Source organism: Bidens hawaiensis, unplaced genomic scaffold, assembly GCF_021521415.1.
Source record: "Bidens hawaiensis isolate Kalapana, Puna unplaced genomic scaffold, B.hawaiensis_p1.1 tig00073482_1, whole genome shotgun sequence".
Taxonomy (NCBI): Eukaryota; Viridiplantae; Streptophyta; class Magnoliopsida; order Asterales; family Asteraceae; genus Bidens; species Bidens hawaiensis.
In genome coordinates, this window is record NW_027502785.1 from 7,498 (window position 1) to 22,578 (window position 15,081).

General features: G+C 33.4%; 2 protein-coding genes and 1 long non-coding RNA gene across 3 annotated transcripts; 2 read left to right on the forward strand and 1 right to left on the reverse strand.

The window, feature by feature from the left end:
* The first annotated feature begins 767 nt into the window (after nt 1–767).
* LOC143606196 (T-complex protein 1 subunit eta-like) lies at nt 768–4,798 on the forward strand. The gene is made up of 13 exons (XM_077082047.1): nt 768–859; nt 940–1,326; nt 1,403–1,606; nt 1,689–1,858; nt 1,946–2,081; nt 2,173–2,289; nt 2,385–2,504; nt 2,929–3,027; nt 3,120–3,209; nt 3,387–3,474; nt 3,893–3,981; nt 4,062–4,136; nt 4,535–4,798. The coding sequence occupies exons 1-13, from the start codon at nt 845–847 to the stop codon at nt 4,613–4,615; spliced, it is 1,671 nt and encodes a 556-aa protein (XP_076938162.1). The 5' UTR covers nt 768–844; the 3' UTR covers nt 4,616–4,798.
* Nucleotides 4,799–5,704: 906 nt separating this feature from the next.
* Nucleotides 5,705–13,363, reverse strand: LOC143606195 (uncharacterized). Its single transcript, XM_077082046.1, has 14 exons — nt 13,102–13,363; nt 12,940–12,980; nt 12,136–12,228; nt 11,962–12,036; nt 11,667–11,716; nt 11,425–11,514; nt 10,804–10,860; nt 10,528–10,597; nt 10,045–10,146; nt 9,923–9,975; nt 9,696–9,840; nt 9,544–9,628; nt 9,321–9,449; nt 5,705–5,991 (listed from the first exon to the last, which is right to left on the reverse strand). Exons 1-14 carry the CDS (start codon nt 13,361–13,363, stop codon nt 5,810–5,812), a joined length of 1,434 nt encoding a protein of 477 aa, XP_076938161.1. The 3' UTR covers nt 5,705–5,809.
* Nucleotides 6,686–8,631, forward strand: LOC143606197 (uncharacterized). Its single transcript, XR_013148700.1, has 3 exons — nt 6,686–6,776; nt 7,176–7,356; nt 8,242–8,631. It is a non-coding gene; the product is annotated as an uncharacterized LOC143606197 (long non-coding RNA).
* Nucleotides 13,364–15,081: the final 1,718 nt, after the last annotated feature.

The following is a 15,081-nucleotide window of genomic DNA, read 5'->3' on the forward strand; positions in this document are numbered from 1 at the left end:
TATAACATCTCATTTATTTGTGAAACAATTTATCATCAAACCATAAATATATTATTAACTTTCATACAAAAAATAAATAAATATTAAAAAAAATAATAAATATAAATTAAAAAAATAAATAAATATTAAAACAAACAATATTAAACCCCGTAATACGAGGGATCAAACATCCTCTTAAAACAAATTATCTATACTATTTAATAAATAAAGCTTTCTAATGCCACATGTCATCACTATGTTTATCCTTACAAAATGTTCCCTCCCCTCTCTCATATTAATTACATTTCTCTTTTTAATATTTCATTTTCAATTTTTAATATTTCCATCCTAATTTAAAAGAATTAATACCATCATAAATATGTTAATTTGTTTAATATAAAATATATTACATTAATTATTAATATTAGATTTTTATAAGTAACCAATACGAAACGAGCAGGTTTCTTTAACCGGTTAAAGTATCAAACATTGTTCATGTCAAAACAATTTAAGATTAGAATGAGTTTTGGTCCACGAGTTGGTTTAAAAAAGTAGTCATTCACAACTAAGTTTAGATATAGAAAATAACAAATAAATAATTTATGATTTATGAATTTACTAACAACTTTTTATTTTCAAATTGCGTAATATGTAATTATTTTATCGTATAATATATATTTATATATGTGATACATTTTTTGTATATTTCACGTTATCTTATTATTTTAAAAAAGTATATATTCTAAGCCGTGTGGTAGTAATAATTTGTTTGTTTGTTTGTTTTATTATTATAAACACCAGTGGTAGCGAGAAGCCACTACACACACGCCCCTTACAAACCCTAGTTTCACCACCGTTGTCCACAATGGCATCAATGATGGTACTCATATTCATCTTCATTTCTATAATATTCATTAATCTGACAACAAGTAATAATAATTTGTTTGTTTGTTTTAACAGCAACCGCAGATCATCCTTCTGAAGGAAGGCACGGACACATCGCAGGGCAAGCCGCAGCTGGTGAGCAACATCAACGCCTGTATGGCGGTCGCCGACGTCGTCCGTACGACCCTAGGCCCACGTGGGATGGACAAGCTGATCCACGATGACAAGGGCAACACCACCATCTCCAACGACGGAGCCACCATCATGAAGCTGCTCGATGTCGTGCATCCGGCCGCCAAGATACTCGTGGATATTGCAAAGTCACAGGATTCAGAGGTTGGTGATGGAACTACTACCGTGGTTATTCTTGCTGGTGAGCTCTTGAGAGAGGCCAAGCCATTCATTGAAGATGGTGTTCATCCTCAAAATCTCATACGCAGTTTTCGAGCAGCTGCCAATATGGTATCTATCACATCACATCTTAGTTAGTTACATACATACATACATACATGTATTCATTTCTGTATTATTATTTCAGTCCATTCAGAAGATTATGGAATTGGCTGTTAGCATAGAGGGAAAAAGTTTAGATGAAAAAAGAAACTTACTAGCTAAATGTGCTGCTACCACACTCTCCTCAAAGCTAATTGGAGGCGAAAAGGACTTTTTCGCTAAAATGGTTGTGGATGCTGTCATTGCAATTGGAACCGATGACAGATTGAACATGATTGGAATTAAAAAGGTATGCACTTTCACTTTAAACAACAATACACTAGCAAATTTCAGAGAAAAATGTTGTAATTTGACTTCTTTTTTTTTTGTAGGTTCCTGGTGGTACAATGCGTGACTCCTTTCTTGTAAACGGTGTCGCATTTAAAAAGACCTTTTCTTATGCTGGGTTTGAGCAGCAACCCAAAAAGTTTCTGAATCCAAAGATATTGCTTTTGAACATTGAACTGGAACTGAAATCTGAAAAAGAAAATGCTGAGATTAGGTAGATAGTTAGTCATTTGTCTTACTTTTTTTTTCTTTTGTGGGATTTTTTAATCATGATTTGACATTTTATGTTTATATTTAACAGACTTTCAGATCCGCTGCAGTATCAGTCAATTGTTGACGCTGAGTGGAATATCATATATGATAAGTTGGACAAATGCGTAAAGAGTGGTGCCAAAATTGTTTTGTCACGTTTGGCTATTGGTGATCTGGCAACACAGGTGACCAAACCTTGAATTTATATCTTTCTGCAAATGGAACTCGATTGTTTTATAAACCAATTTGTTGAATGACGTTTTCTTGGTGAATCAGTATTTTGCAGACAGGGATATATTCTGTGCTGGTAGAGTTGCTGAAGATGATTTGCACCGTGTTTCAGCTGCAACCGGTGCTACTGTGCAGACATCAGTTAACAATGTTATAGATGAGGTCATATACGCACTTGCATATTTTTATTAAAACTTGAAATGATCCTCATGTTATGTCTGTTCTAAATATTTTACTGCTTTTTGTATCTTCAAAAGGTTCTTGGGTCTTGTGAGGTTTTTGAGGAAAAACAAGTTGGAAATGAACGCTTCAACATATTTAATGGATGCCCTTCAGGACAGACGGCTACTATTGTCCTTCGAGGTGGAGCTGATCAGGTACGTTCTTTTCACACATCTTAGCTAATTTTATTCTATTTAATGGAGCATTGCATAAATCTCTTTGTAAACTTTACTAATTGCATGTTTACCCTACAAAACTAAAGTTGCTTGGCATTTATTTTTCATGCTGGTGCTTGGCATCTGTTTTTTAATGATTTTGATCCCAAAGCTCATCATAAAGAAGCATAGACGAAAGAAAATAGTGAAAAAAACACTGAAAAAGCTTAGTGAAAACGCAAAAAGGTTCAAAAAAAAGAATGACTTAAATTTATTAACTTAGTAAAAACGCGAAAAAAGGGTGTAGATAATATTTTATACAACATGATACTCAGATATGGAAAATATGTAGGTGTGCTTTTGTGTGATTTATTCATAGATATGAACTTAATTTGATATGCTGTCTTTATATATTATTTTATAGTTTATTGAGGAAGCTGAGAGGAGTTTACATGATGCAATCATGATTGTGAGGAGGGCAATGAAGAATTCCACAGTGGTTGCTGGTGGCGGTGCAATAGATGTATATATGTTGTCTCTATGCTTTCTATAAAGTTTCCAACTTATTTCATAGTTTTTGTTATTTAAAAGTTTATGTGTTTTGTACAACTACAGATGGAGATAAGTCGGTACCTGTGGCAACATGCACGCAATATAGCTGGAAAGTCACAGCTATTCATAAATTCTTTTGCTAAAGCACTTGAGGTAACTATAATCTTCTTTGTTTTAAATTTCAACTTGCAACATAGATAAGTTTTATGGATTGTTATATTATTTTCCTCATCATTATACTTGAAACTAACTTCAGTTGCATGTTATCATATGACTATATCCGTAGTTTTCAATCTGATTACTTGATTAATGGGAATGCGAAATGGACAGGTTATTCCACGACAACTTTGTGATAACGCTGGATTCGATGCAACTGATGTACTTAACAAACTCAGGCAAAAGCATGCTCTTCCTTCTGGTTGGTCTTCTGCACTTGCTATATGTTTCGCATACTCGTTATAGTTTTGTTATAATTTTATGTTTTATCTCCTTTCTTGATCATAATATTACATTTTGGGCTTTAAAAAGCGCACCTGAGGATACAATCTCTTTTTTAACAATTAGTTTTAGTATTAAGTTTATAGTTTTTTCTGGAGATGTAGTTATTAATATATTCTACAGATTGTTTATCAAGTCAGAAGTTAATTTTTTTTCTTTTCAAGTATTTTGTATTAGTTTGAATAGTATTTTGTTAGAATGTTAGTCATGTTAAATATCTTTAGACTTTTAAAAAAAGAATATTTAGGTTTAGAAAAGTAGTTTAGTGAAAATAAAAAGGTAAACGAGATGTTTATGTTCATCAGTCTAGCTTATATATAATTCGTATGTATAAACAGGCGAGGGTGCACTTTATGGATTAGATATCAACACAGGTGGAATTTGTGACTCATTTGCCAACTTTGTGTGGGAGCCAGCACTAGTGAAGGTAATAATATCGGTTATTTGTTGTTAATTTTGTATACACGTATGCGAAGTTGCTTACCTAATTGATGTTTACTACTACAGATTAATGCTATAAATGCTGCAACAGAGGCGGCATGTCTTATCTTAAGTGTTGATGAAACAGTGAAGAACCCAAAGGTAATACCATTTTTTTTTATTTGCATTAATATTTTAAACATAATATAATACGTTCTTTAATGGATATGTTAATGATGGAAGGATTTAGTCTATTCAACCTGAACATACTATAATAAATTCTTTAATGGTATGTTAATAAATTCTTGTGTTTTGGGTGGACTCAAATATTTAGTAACAATTTAAATAATCATTATTAAATAACAAACTTGATTTTACATATTTAGCTTGAAATTTGAAGCAAATGAAAATGGTAGTTAAAATTTAAGAACAATTACTTTTTGGAAATTAATTCCAAGACTTGAATCTAATTTCACTTTTGAATAATGAATGGTTAGAAGAAAAATAAAAATCAAACTCTAGACTTTTATACTTTTGTTTTGACTATGCTTGCATTGTAGTCGGAGAGTGCACAAGGAGATGCTGCTGCCATGGGTAGAGGGCGCGGTGGTGGTGGTCGTGGAAGAGGGATGCGACGTTAAGCGTTATATTTATATTATTTGAACTTAAGCATGGGAGATTTGAGGTGTTTTTGGTTTTTGAGTGAAGATAATTTGTTTGGTGTTTATGGAAGTTTTTTTGTAGTAATAGGATTATTTTGAATGTATGGATTACGGAATGGTTGACCTTTTTTAGTTATGCAAACGTTGTTTCTATTGGTTTTCTACTATTCTAGCCGGGGGTCTCACCAGAAGCAGCCTCTCTATCCCTATCATGACTTTGCTATTGATGGGATATACCGAGTACGATGATGATGATGACGAGTACAATGATGATGATGACTTGCTTAGTGCGTGTTATTTATGATGTCTTCGGCTTGCACAGTATCGATGGAATTATGTGAGTTTTCTAGGGTGACAATTAATTTAGCAAGCAAAAAATATGGGAAAAAATAGTTTTTTTTAATTCAATTTCATATATTAATTTAAGTTACTGAAAAAATATTAGGACTTAATTCATTTTATTATGTTTTCATTTCGTGTGATAGACGTGTCCCTAACAATAATAATAATCTATTCTAAAATTCACCTTACTTGCGTATGACGATATTTGAACCCTCAACCTTAAAAAAGAAAAGAAAAAAAAAATATGATGATATTTGAACCCTCAACCTTCAAAAAAAAAAAAAAAAAACAAAAACAAAAACAAAAACATGTTACACCATGAGATATTATTAGGACAATGCCCTTTTGGTATATAATTTACTAAAAGTCATTCTAATTTATTCTATATTTTCTTATACCATTATTTTATTTATAAATATTTAAAAAAAGAAAAAAATAATATTTTACTTTGTGCTTACACCTCAAAATAATGTATTCTCCAACACATCTAATGCCAGTGGGTTCAATTCAAACCTAGTGTTTCAAATTTATCCATCATATCGATTCAACTTAAAATTAATGTTTTCAGAGTTGGTATAAGCCAAAATGAAGTGTTTTAGTATCTGAAAGACCTTGATATAATGGGGTATTGAATTTTAATAATATCAAATTTAGCATATGGACCACAATTAACCCTACAATTTTTTCGCATTTGATGTGTGCACACATGTAAATGCATCACACATCTTATTATTTAGTAGCAAGTTGATACATTTCTATACATCATAAATGTTTAAATAGAAGCATTAGATTATACAACAATTTGGTGTTTGTAAATGTCTCCCCAATGTTTCATGTGTGCATGAAGCTATCAAGTAGGTCTGAAACAATAACATATCCCGCACCTCCAATTACTAATGAAAGGGTTAACCGGCCTCCAGGCACAAGCTCGGGAATATTTGGGGATGAAGAAGAACCCGAGTATCTATCAGACCAAGACATTGCAGCAGGAAGAACACCAAACAACACCAGAACTACACAAAACCAGCCATTGTTAGCATCTACACACGCACGAAAGCAAATAAACGAACACCCTTTATCCAATCGGCCCGACCCCTCCATTGCTACCTTTAGTAATAATGCTACTAACTTAGGAGACACCCACACAATTATTTTTATAGAAAAATCAAAGTTCAAGCCGCTCAATCTCCTGGCTAAAAGCTCGAATCAAGTCCAACTTAAACCACCTCGAGCCCTAGCCTAGGCTTCACTTATCGAGCTCAAGCTAGCTAGCGAGAGCCTAATAGATCCTATTATTTATAAACTTATTTATTTAATATATATAATAATTTTCATTATATCTAAAATTATGATAAAAATAATTAAAATAATATATATTAAGTTATGAATACAATTTTTACTTATAAAAATATTTTACAAATAACTATATAATCAATGAGCCGAGTTTGAGCTTTAAAAATAAATGTGGAACCAAGCGAAGCTCGATCTCTGCTTGGCTCATTTAAACCCATAGTCAGCAGAAACTAAATAAATGATTATGATTTGAATGCAATTCTCATTACTCTTTGTTGAAAGGTGCTTTTGGATATTTAACATAGAGACAACATTTTACATCAACAATGTGCAATGTCCACAAAATTCTTCTTGTAAGGCAAGATTGGTAAATGGCTACCATAAGTGGCTTTTTACATGGTCTTATTGGTTAGTGTGGTATTGGTGGGGTCCGTGAGTTTCTGATGGTGGGTTCTCACAGCTATAAATGATCAATGATGAGATCCCCAAACTAAAGGAGTTTGGGGTGTTTGTTCAGTTCAGACGGAATGTATATATGTGTGAACCCTCGGGTGGGCAAAAGTGAAATTGAACTAATTTTGACGTTATTTTACTAATCTCGTGAAAATAACGTTAAAAGTGGCGGAAGGTTAATCAGGCATCATGTGGTGGCGTTGATAGCCGAAAGACAAGGGTACATGCACCAATCGGTCGGTGTCCCGTGGTTGACTGTTATGTGTCTTATGTCCAAGGCTTGATGCAAAACTACTACCGAGCCGGGGGTCTCACCGGAAGCAGCCTCTCTATCCCTATGGGGTAGAGGTAAGATTGTCTACATCTTACCCTTCTCAGACCCTACCATAGCTTTGCTATTGGTGGGATATACCGAGTACGATGATGATAATGATAATGATGCTCAGTTCAGACGAAGCAGGTTTTGTTTGGAGACTAGAACTATAGTTTATGGTAGAATTGATTTATTGTGTTTAATTTGGAAATGTTTAGTTGTATTACACAGTCAGCCATTTGTACAAATTACTTGTGTATTGAGTTTGTTTATTATAAGCAATAGATGATATAATGTGTTTTCATTATAGTAATGTTAGGTCCTTTGAGTGATGTGGCCCATCGAGTTCAGGTAGGATGGTGTAGATGGAAAGCAGCCACAGGTATATTGTGCGACAAGAGCTTCCCAACTAAACTAAAGGGAAAATTTTATAGGGTTGCGATTAGACCTGCAATGTTATATGGAACGGATTGCTGGGCCATCAAGAAGGCACAAGTGCGGAAGATGGAGGTAGCAGAAATGAGAATGCTACGTTGGATGTGTGGGCACACAAGGATAGACCGGATAAGAAACGTTGTGTTTCGAGAGAGATTAGGGGTGGCGAACATAGCAGGCAAGATAAGAGAGTGGAGATTGAGATGATTTAGACATGTGAAGAGAAGACAGCCGACGAATCCTGTTAGATCCGTAGAAAACATTACTATAGAAGGGAGGAGGGGTAGAGGACGACCTAAATTGACGTGGGATGAGAGGATTAAGCATGATTTGATAGACTTAAACCTTTCCGATGACATGGTTAAGGATAGGAATTCAGAGAGAAGTAGAATTAAAGTTAAGGATTTTTAGGAACAAAGGAATTCCTTAGGGGTTCCTTAAAGCTTCTATTTACCTTATTTTGGCCACATATATAGTATTAGTATTAGTATTAGTATTATTCTTCCCATATATATAGTATTAGTATATTCTTTCCATTTATTATTATTATTATTATTATTATTATTATTATTATTACTGTTGAACTTTGATTTCTTTTGTATTGCTTCATACATATGTTTTTTAGAGCTGAGGGTCTCTCTGGAAGCCACCTCTCTATCCCTTTGGATAGAGGTACGGTGTGCCTACATCCCACCCTCCCCAGACCCTACCTATAGCTTGGTTGTTGGTGGGACTTCACTGAGTATGATTGATTGATTGATTGATTTAGGTCCTTTGTTATAACGAATTAGTTACCATACATTATCATCTCAAACCTATTACTGTAGTTTTCGAATGCAAAACAGATATGATTTGCTGCAAATTTTAGCACTTGTAGTATTCTATATGTATTGCATTTGATTAAAGATTAAAGAAATTGGTAACTTTTGCTAGAATAAGTTAAACTAAAGACATCTACATGTTTTTGATAGAAGTTAATTAGTGATGAATTCAGTGCAGGTGAATGATTGTTTCTACCTATTATAACATAAAGTGTGTGATTGAAAGCATATTACATGATATTACTTTTATTTGGCTGATATCATCAGGATCTTATTTGAAGTCTGTGAGGCCTTTTTATTGCACAGATTATGTTCTGTTCGTGATCTTGATAGGTCAAGAGTGGTTTTTGATATAAGATATCCACCTACTATCAAACGGCTGCATGGAGATCAAGGACATTGTTGTGAGTAAGACCATGAAAAACATGTGGAAATCTGACATCTCAACATCAACCAAGTAAAAGGGAATGGGGAAAGAGTACAAAATCTCGTGAAAGTATTTAATCAAAGTTGAGCAATTGATTTTATGGTACCAAAAATGGGTCAAAATTTTGGCATCATTTTGGAGATTGTTAAATCAAGTTTCTGTCACTGTTTTTCGCATGATTGTTTTGGCTCCGTAACGGTTAAAAACTTTGGCACTTTTATTTGATTTTGATGATTGCCATTCGTACTTTTATCTTTCTTACTTCAAAGCTTGTCATGAAGAAAAGTAGATTATACATGAAAGAAAATAATGAAAAAACTCAGAAAAGGGGAAGAAAAAAAGCTAGTTAAAAATGGTTAAATATGAAAATTTGAGAAAATTTAAAGTTTTAGTAAAAAAATAAGGGTAAAATAGTCATTCTGGAATCTATTTTTAATAAATAAATTAAAATGGGTAATTTGATATTTTTTTAGTTAATGCAATTTTGGTTTTGGGTTGGGTAAATATGCAATTAATGAAGTTTACAAGGGGATCGATGCAATTGTCTCATTTAAAAAATAACCGAAGTAGGATCTGAAGCATAACTGATAATAAACATACCTCCATAAGTTCCAGCAAAATCCAGTGCTTTGAAAAAGATATCAGGGTCTAACAATGACAGTATTAATGGTGGAAACAATGTCAGAAGGTAAGGCAACGGTCTATTTCTGTCAGATGGCAATTTCAACACTGCAACGACATAAACATATACATGAATAATTTAAATTAAAGAATTAGATAATACGATTATTATAAATTATTACATAGGCAAGAAGTAACTCACAGTCGGATAGGAAGTCAGAGAGGCCCAAAACAAATCCAATATAAGAAGTTGCAATCGCAAGGAGTGAAAACGCCCCAACAATAGGCTGCACACAACATCATTTTTATTATTTGATAAATATAATAATAAATAATGTGAAAACAAATACTGACCCCAACAACTCCATTAGTAGCTTGCAAAGCCTGCAGTGGGTCAGCAATCTTATCTGTGCCTGTTGTTTCAATCGTTCCAAGAATGACAGCATTCCAAATAAGAAAGAGACCGAGGGGAATTGCAGTGCCTAGAATAATCGAATTTCTGCAAGTAAATATTCATATAAATATACAGAAATATAAATTTATTTGAATTTGATATATCATGTCATGTGTCATTGCGTCACCTTATTTTTGGCAGGTCTCCTTCCAGATTTGTACAAATAACAGGCACTACATTCTAAAGTGAGCAAATTACTTAAAATAAATTATTATTATGATATATGTTATTATGTATTGAAATTGTTACCTGATAAACGAAAGAGAGTGCTATTATCGGTATACTAGCGGGAATAGCTTGCAAGTTAGCTTTCAAAAGAGCATCCCAGTGCAAATCCCCACCCACAGCCGCCTATAAAAATATAATTAATATGCATACTATTAACAATATCAAAGAATGATGCTAATTAGTGGAACAAATCTTGACATTAAGCGTTTATTCAGACCTTAATTTCATTCGTATGCTGTGAATTTTAATTTAATTCTTCTTAATATGTGCTTCAGCTTTAAGTCACCAACACACTTAAATAATTGCCAAAATATTTGGCGTAAGTAAATGGAATATGTTCTGCATAGTCTTTCTATATACATTTTTGCTTAAAACTCTTGCAAAATAATCAGCAAGAAGTTGAGAACAAAATCAACGAATTATGAAAAAAGTAATCATGAGCTTGTAGAACTCTCATTAGTGGAATTAGCAAAAATATATTAGTTCATAAGTTATGACAATTACCACTAACGCTGCAAAAGAAATTATGATGCCCGCCACTAGAACTCCATTGACTACATCAATAAGCTGCTGGCTACATCGAATATATTAACAGTTCAGTCACTAGCATATTTTATAAATATTGCACTAAATGTAACTGTAATAACAACAGCTACTAATTTATAAAGATGCCAGAATTCGCTTTCACAAAATATACACAAAAAACCAAGTGCATTAGGATTTCTGATATTTACTAACGGTTAATATAAAACTTGAAATAAATAATAACAGAAAGAAGACCTTCCAAAGTAGCAAATGCCGCCCAGTAGAAGTGAAAACAGGGATGCACATTCCCATCTGCAATCATAACCGTAGTGTCAATATTATGAGAACTTATTTTGGAAAATCATGTTAATGTTTACTTCATGTCTCTTCTAAATAGAAAGTAAACAGCATGATACATTCATAATGACCCATTTACCCCTATTGTCACAATTGTCAATATTATGAGAACTTATTTTATTTGACACTATTAAGCCTAGAATGCTCACATTTGCATTGACCATTTAGCCCTCTTGTAATTAACATACACACTCATAATGACTCATTTAGACCTTATATAACATTCTTTCAATCGAGCATATATGCAATATCTTTTACCATCTCTAACACAATTTAATTCATTATTAATATAAATTAATTATTTTGTTAGCTAGGATGCTATTTGATTCAAGTTACTAGCACAAATGAGTACTTTTTAATATTAAGGATTCAAGTGAACATATAAATACCTACATGTTGACAATAACTGTACTAACATATATTATGCATGAAAAGTTGGTCTGTTATAAGATTAAGAATCTCATTTTAAAGCATGAAATTTAGATGCTTGGAATTTGGTTACAAGAACATAAATCATACACTGGGATGCCAAGGATATTTGTCAAGATGTCTGATGAACGAGCCACATAGGCAACAAGAAGGGCGTAATGTATAAAAATATATGACCAGCTGCAATAACAGAGTGGGAATGCTATTGTTATAATAATGGTAATAGTAATAATAATAATAATACTAATAATAACAACAACAACAACAACAACAATAATCATAACAATATACTTCATCAGGTAATAAGAAAGCATGATATTTGATCATCTTACCAAGCAATCTGAACTCCAACTGTCCCAAGAGTTCTTGTAGCCATTGATACCTGAGCAATGGGCATGAAATGTTAAAATGAAATATAGTTTTTATTCTGTCACCTAATAATTTATCGTTGCTTGTGTGTTATTGCTAAATAAAGTATTAGGGCAATATCATATATTATGCAAAATTACATATTTCCCCATATCATGCTTGAAGAGCATTATATATTTATTATGTGTTGAAAACTTGTGTTTTGAATGATGCCTATGAAGAATGAATTAGGTCAAACGTAAAAACTGTTGTAATTACCAATGATACTCCACCGGAGCCCAGTTCGGACATTGTCTTTACATTAACTTCAGCTATTAGTAAACCAGTCACAACCTGCATGATACCGATTTTTGTAATGTTGTATAATACACATATATTCAGGAGCCAAAAACAAGTACATCTATTGAGAAGGCAGAAAAGGTAATTAAACACCATATAAATCCAACAAAGAATGCAAGTGAGTGCAGCGGCCAAAAACCCAGCATCCTGAGTAACTGCAGGAATAGCAAGAATTCCTGCACCAACCTGTTTACACAATTTACATCCGTCGTCATAAAAATATAACTTTTCGGTCACAAACAAACAAAAGACATGCCTAAAATCAAGTGCATCATATGAAATCAGCAATCCTGTATATATGTTGATATTAACAAACTAAAAGCTTGTTAAGTATGTTGGCTAGTTACCGACCCTGGGCCACAGGTAAGTTGGGATACAGATCCTTCCAGTTTGCCAATTCGATCCCATGGGGTATTGTGCTTTTGTTGGTGGTTTTGTGAGTTGAAGATTATCAAGTTATTTTACTAATATCGTGAAAATAACGTTAAAATTGGCGGAAGGTTAATCAGGCATCATGTGGTGGCGTTGATAGCCGAAAGACAAGGGTACATGCACCAATCGGTCGGTGTCCCGATGGTTGAGTGTTATGTGTCTTATGTCCAAGGCTTGATGCAAAACTACTATCGAGCCGGGGGTCTCACCGGAAGCAGCCTCTCTATCCCTATGGGGTAGAGGTAAGGCTGTCTACATCTTATCTCCTCAGACCCTACCATAGCTTTGCTATTGGTGGGATATACTGAGTACGATGATGATGATGATGATGATGATGATGATGAAGATTATCAAGTTAAGGTAATCTATGTTTTTGGGTATGAAAAGTAATAGCAGCCTATCTAATACAAATTATGTAAGTAAGTAGGTAGGAAAAGAGTGAGTGAGAGAGAGATTACTACTTACAGTGGTTCCAGCAACGAGAAGGACCGAACCGGTGACGCTTCCTGGAGAGAGAGAGCACAACAATCAATCAATAAATCTGTAAGTAAGTAAGTAAGTATAATTTGAACATGAATATGAGACTTACAGAAGCAGCAACAATATTAAGTTAAATAATAATAATACCAGGTTGTCTTTGAAGAGTAGCTGGATTGAGGTTAGAAAAGAGGCGCCTGTCAAACTCCAATTGAGATTGTTGATTTAATTCGAGTGGAGTCTGCTGCTGGCGTCTGGAAGAAGAGAAGCATTTGGAGCTGAGTAAACGTAATTGTGGATTGGTGTAATGAGGAAGATGAAGAGGCGGTGGAACTTCACGACGGAGATAATGCTGATGATTGGAAAAAGAAGAAGAAAGTGAAAACCCACCTCCTAATGTCACCACCACCATCTCTCTCTCTTTCACTTCTCTTCTTCCCTGCAGCGGGAAGATATTTTCTAATGATTTTTATTTTAATTAAACCACACCCATGACATAAAATAATTCTCAACCCGTTATTCATCTTAATTACACTAAAAAACACTACATTTCTCTCTCCTGTTCAATTAAATAATATATTTTATACCTTTATCATTACATTACAATCCGTTTCCACAAACATTATCAGTAGTTCTCATTTTAAACTGATTAGTTACTACTAATAATTCATTTGGTCCATGTTCATATTAGGATTTATGTTTTTTCTCCAACCAAACCCTTACAAGAATGGTAGTTCACAGCTTATCATAAAGTTTAATGCTTGATGTCTCTTTTAAAGTTTATTAACCAAGGCCTCAAAAGACTAGCAATTTATCGGCTTATCGACAAGCTCAGCACCTGGGGTATCTTTTAAGAGTATTATAACATTTCTCATCAAGTGATAATTACAACATAATCTTTTCATATTATAAAACCGATCACATGTTTAACTAATATAATTAAACTTCAATTAAAATTCATTATAAACCAAGATGATATTATGAAAGTTTAGCCAGTAGTAAACATAATGATATACATCAACGTAATAGATACAAACATGATCAAATTAGAACAATCTAACCAATTTGGATGAATAATCTTTGATGTTAATGACTTCTTCCAAGAGCTTAATCTCCTTGATCTTCAAAGGTTGGATGGATGAGATAAGTCCCCTATTAATAGTGGTGAAAGAAGATGGTTGAAGAGGATTTAATGTTATTTAAGGTGTAGATGGGTATGTATTCAATGAAGAATTGCATGGTATATATAGGCTGAGCTGGGCACTCAATACAGTTGTGGTAAGTTAGGCACGGGCGTGGTTATTACTTTGTCTTGTTGTAAATAATGCTCGTTGTCAGATGGTACAGCAGGAGAGTGAACACGACCGTGGTGAGCTTGGAGGAGTCATATTTTTTGTCTTTTCTCGTGTACTATCAACATGTGCGTGTTTAGGGTAAACATGGCCATTGAGGTTTAGAATCTTCTATTTTGTTTTTTCCTCTTGTTATTGTCAACATGTGGTGTGTTGAGGTTAACATGACCATGTTGTGACTTCTTGAATTTTGTATTTTCTTCGTATGTTCTTGACATGGTAATGCCTTGATTCACCATGGGGTGTGTTGAGTCAGTTTTTCACAGTTTTTCTTCGTTTATCAGCTCACTTTATTCTTTAAGGCGTTATTTACCTAGAAATAGAAATTATAATAATTAGTGGTTATTTATTCTAATATAATTGTTGAAATTATACCGTTTTGGAGACATTTAGTGCTGAAAAGATGTATAAGTCTATATACATCAGTAGCCCCATCACATCGTCACGTCATCTTTTTTATTATTTTCTTTCTATAATTAAATTAAACAAATAAATAATCATTAAATAAAATACATTAAAATAAAAAAAACAAGTATTAAAATACAAAAATACAAAAAAAAAACACGAAAACTAAAAACTAATTTCGTAGGTTAATACATTTCCCGTATTTTTGTAATCTTTCTGCATCCAATTCTTCAGTCGTTTCGATTTACCCCTTCGAGATGAGGTAATTGATGTCTCGTTGTGTTTGTCGCAATCCATATGTATCAGCAAACCGTTCATTGGCTTCAGTTCTAGCATGGAGGGTAGCGAAACGGTCCATGTATTGGGTTTCGGA

What these genes read in the sequence shown, in the direction of transcription:
- LOC143606195 (XM_077082046.1), bottom strand. Translation starts at nt 13,363, where the DNA reads ATGGTGGTGGTGACATTAGGAGGTGGGTTTTCACTTTCTTCTTCTTTT. An exon ending in TACTCTTCAAAGACAACCTG is followed by an intron (nt 12,981 to 13,101) that starts GTATTATTATTA and finishes CTCTCTCTCCAG; the next exon opens with GAAGCGTCACCGGTTCGGTC. An exon ending in CTCTGACTTCCTATCCGACT is followed by an intron (nt 9,450 to 9,543) that starts GTGAGTTACTTC and finishes ATGTCGTTGCAG; the next exon opens with TGTTGAAATTGCCATCTGAC.
- LOC143606196 (XM_077082047.1), top strand. An exon ending in TTCGAGCAGCTGCCAATATG is followed by an intron (nt 1,327 to 1,402) that starts GTATCTATCACA and finishes TTATTATTTCAG; the next exon opens with TCCATTCAGAAGATTATGGA. An exon ending in AAACAGTGAAGAACCCAAAG is followed by an intron (nt 4,137 to 4,534) that starts GTAATACCATTT and finishes CTTGCATTGTAG; the next exon opens with TCGGAGAGTGCACAAGGAGA.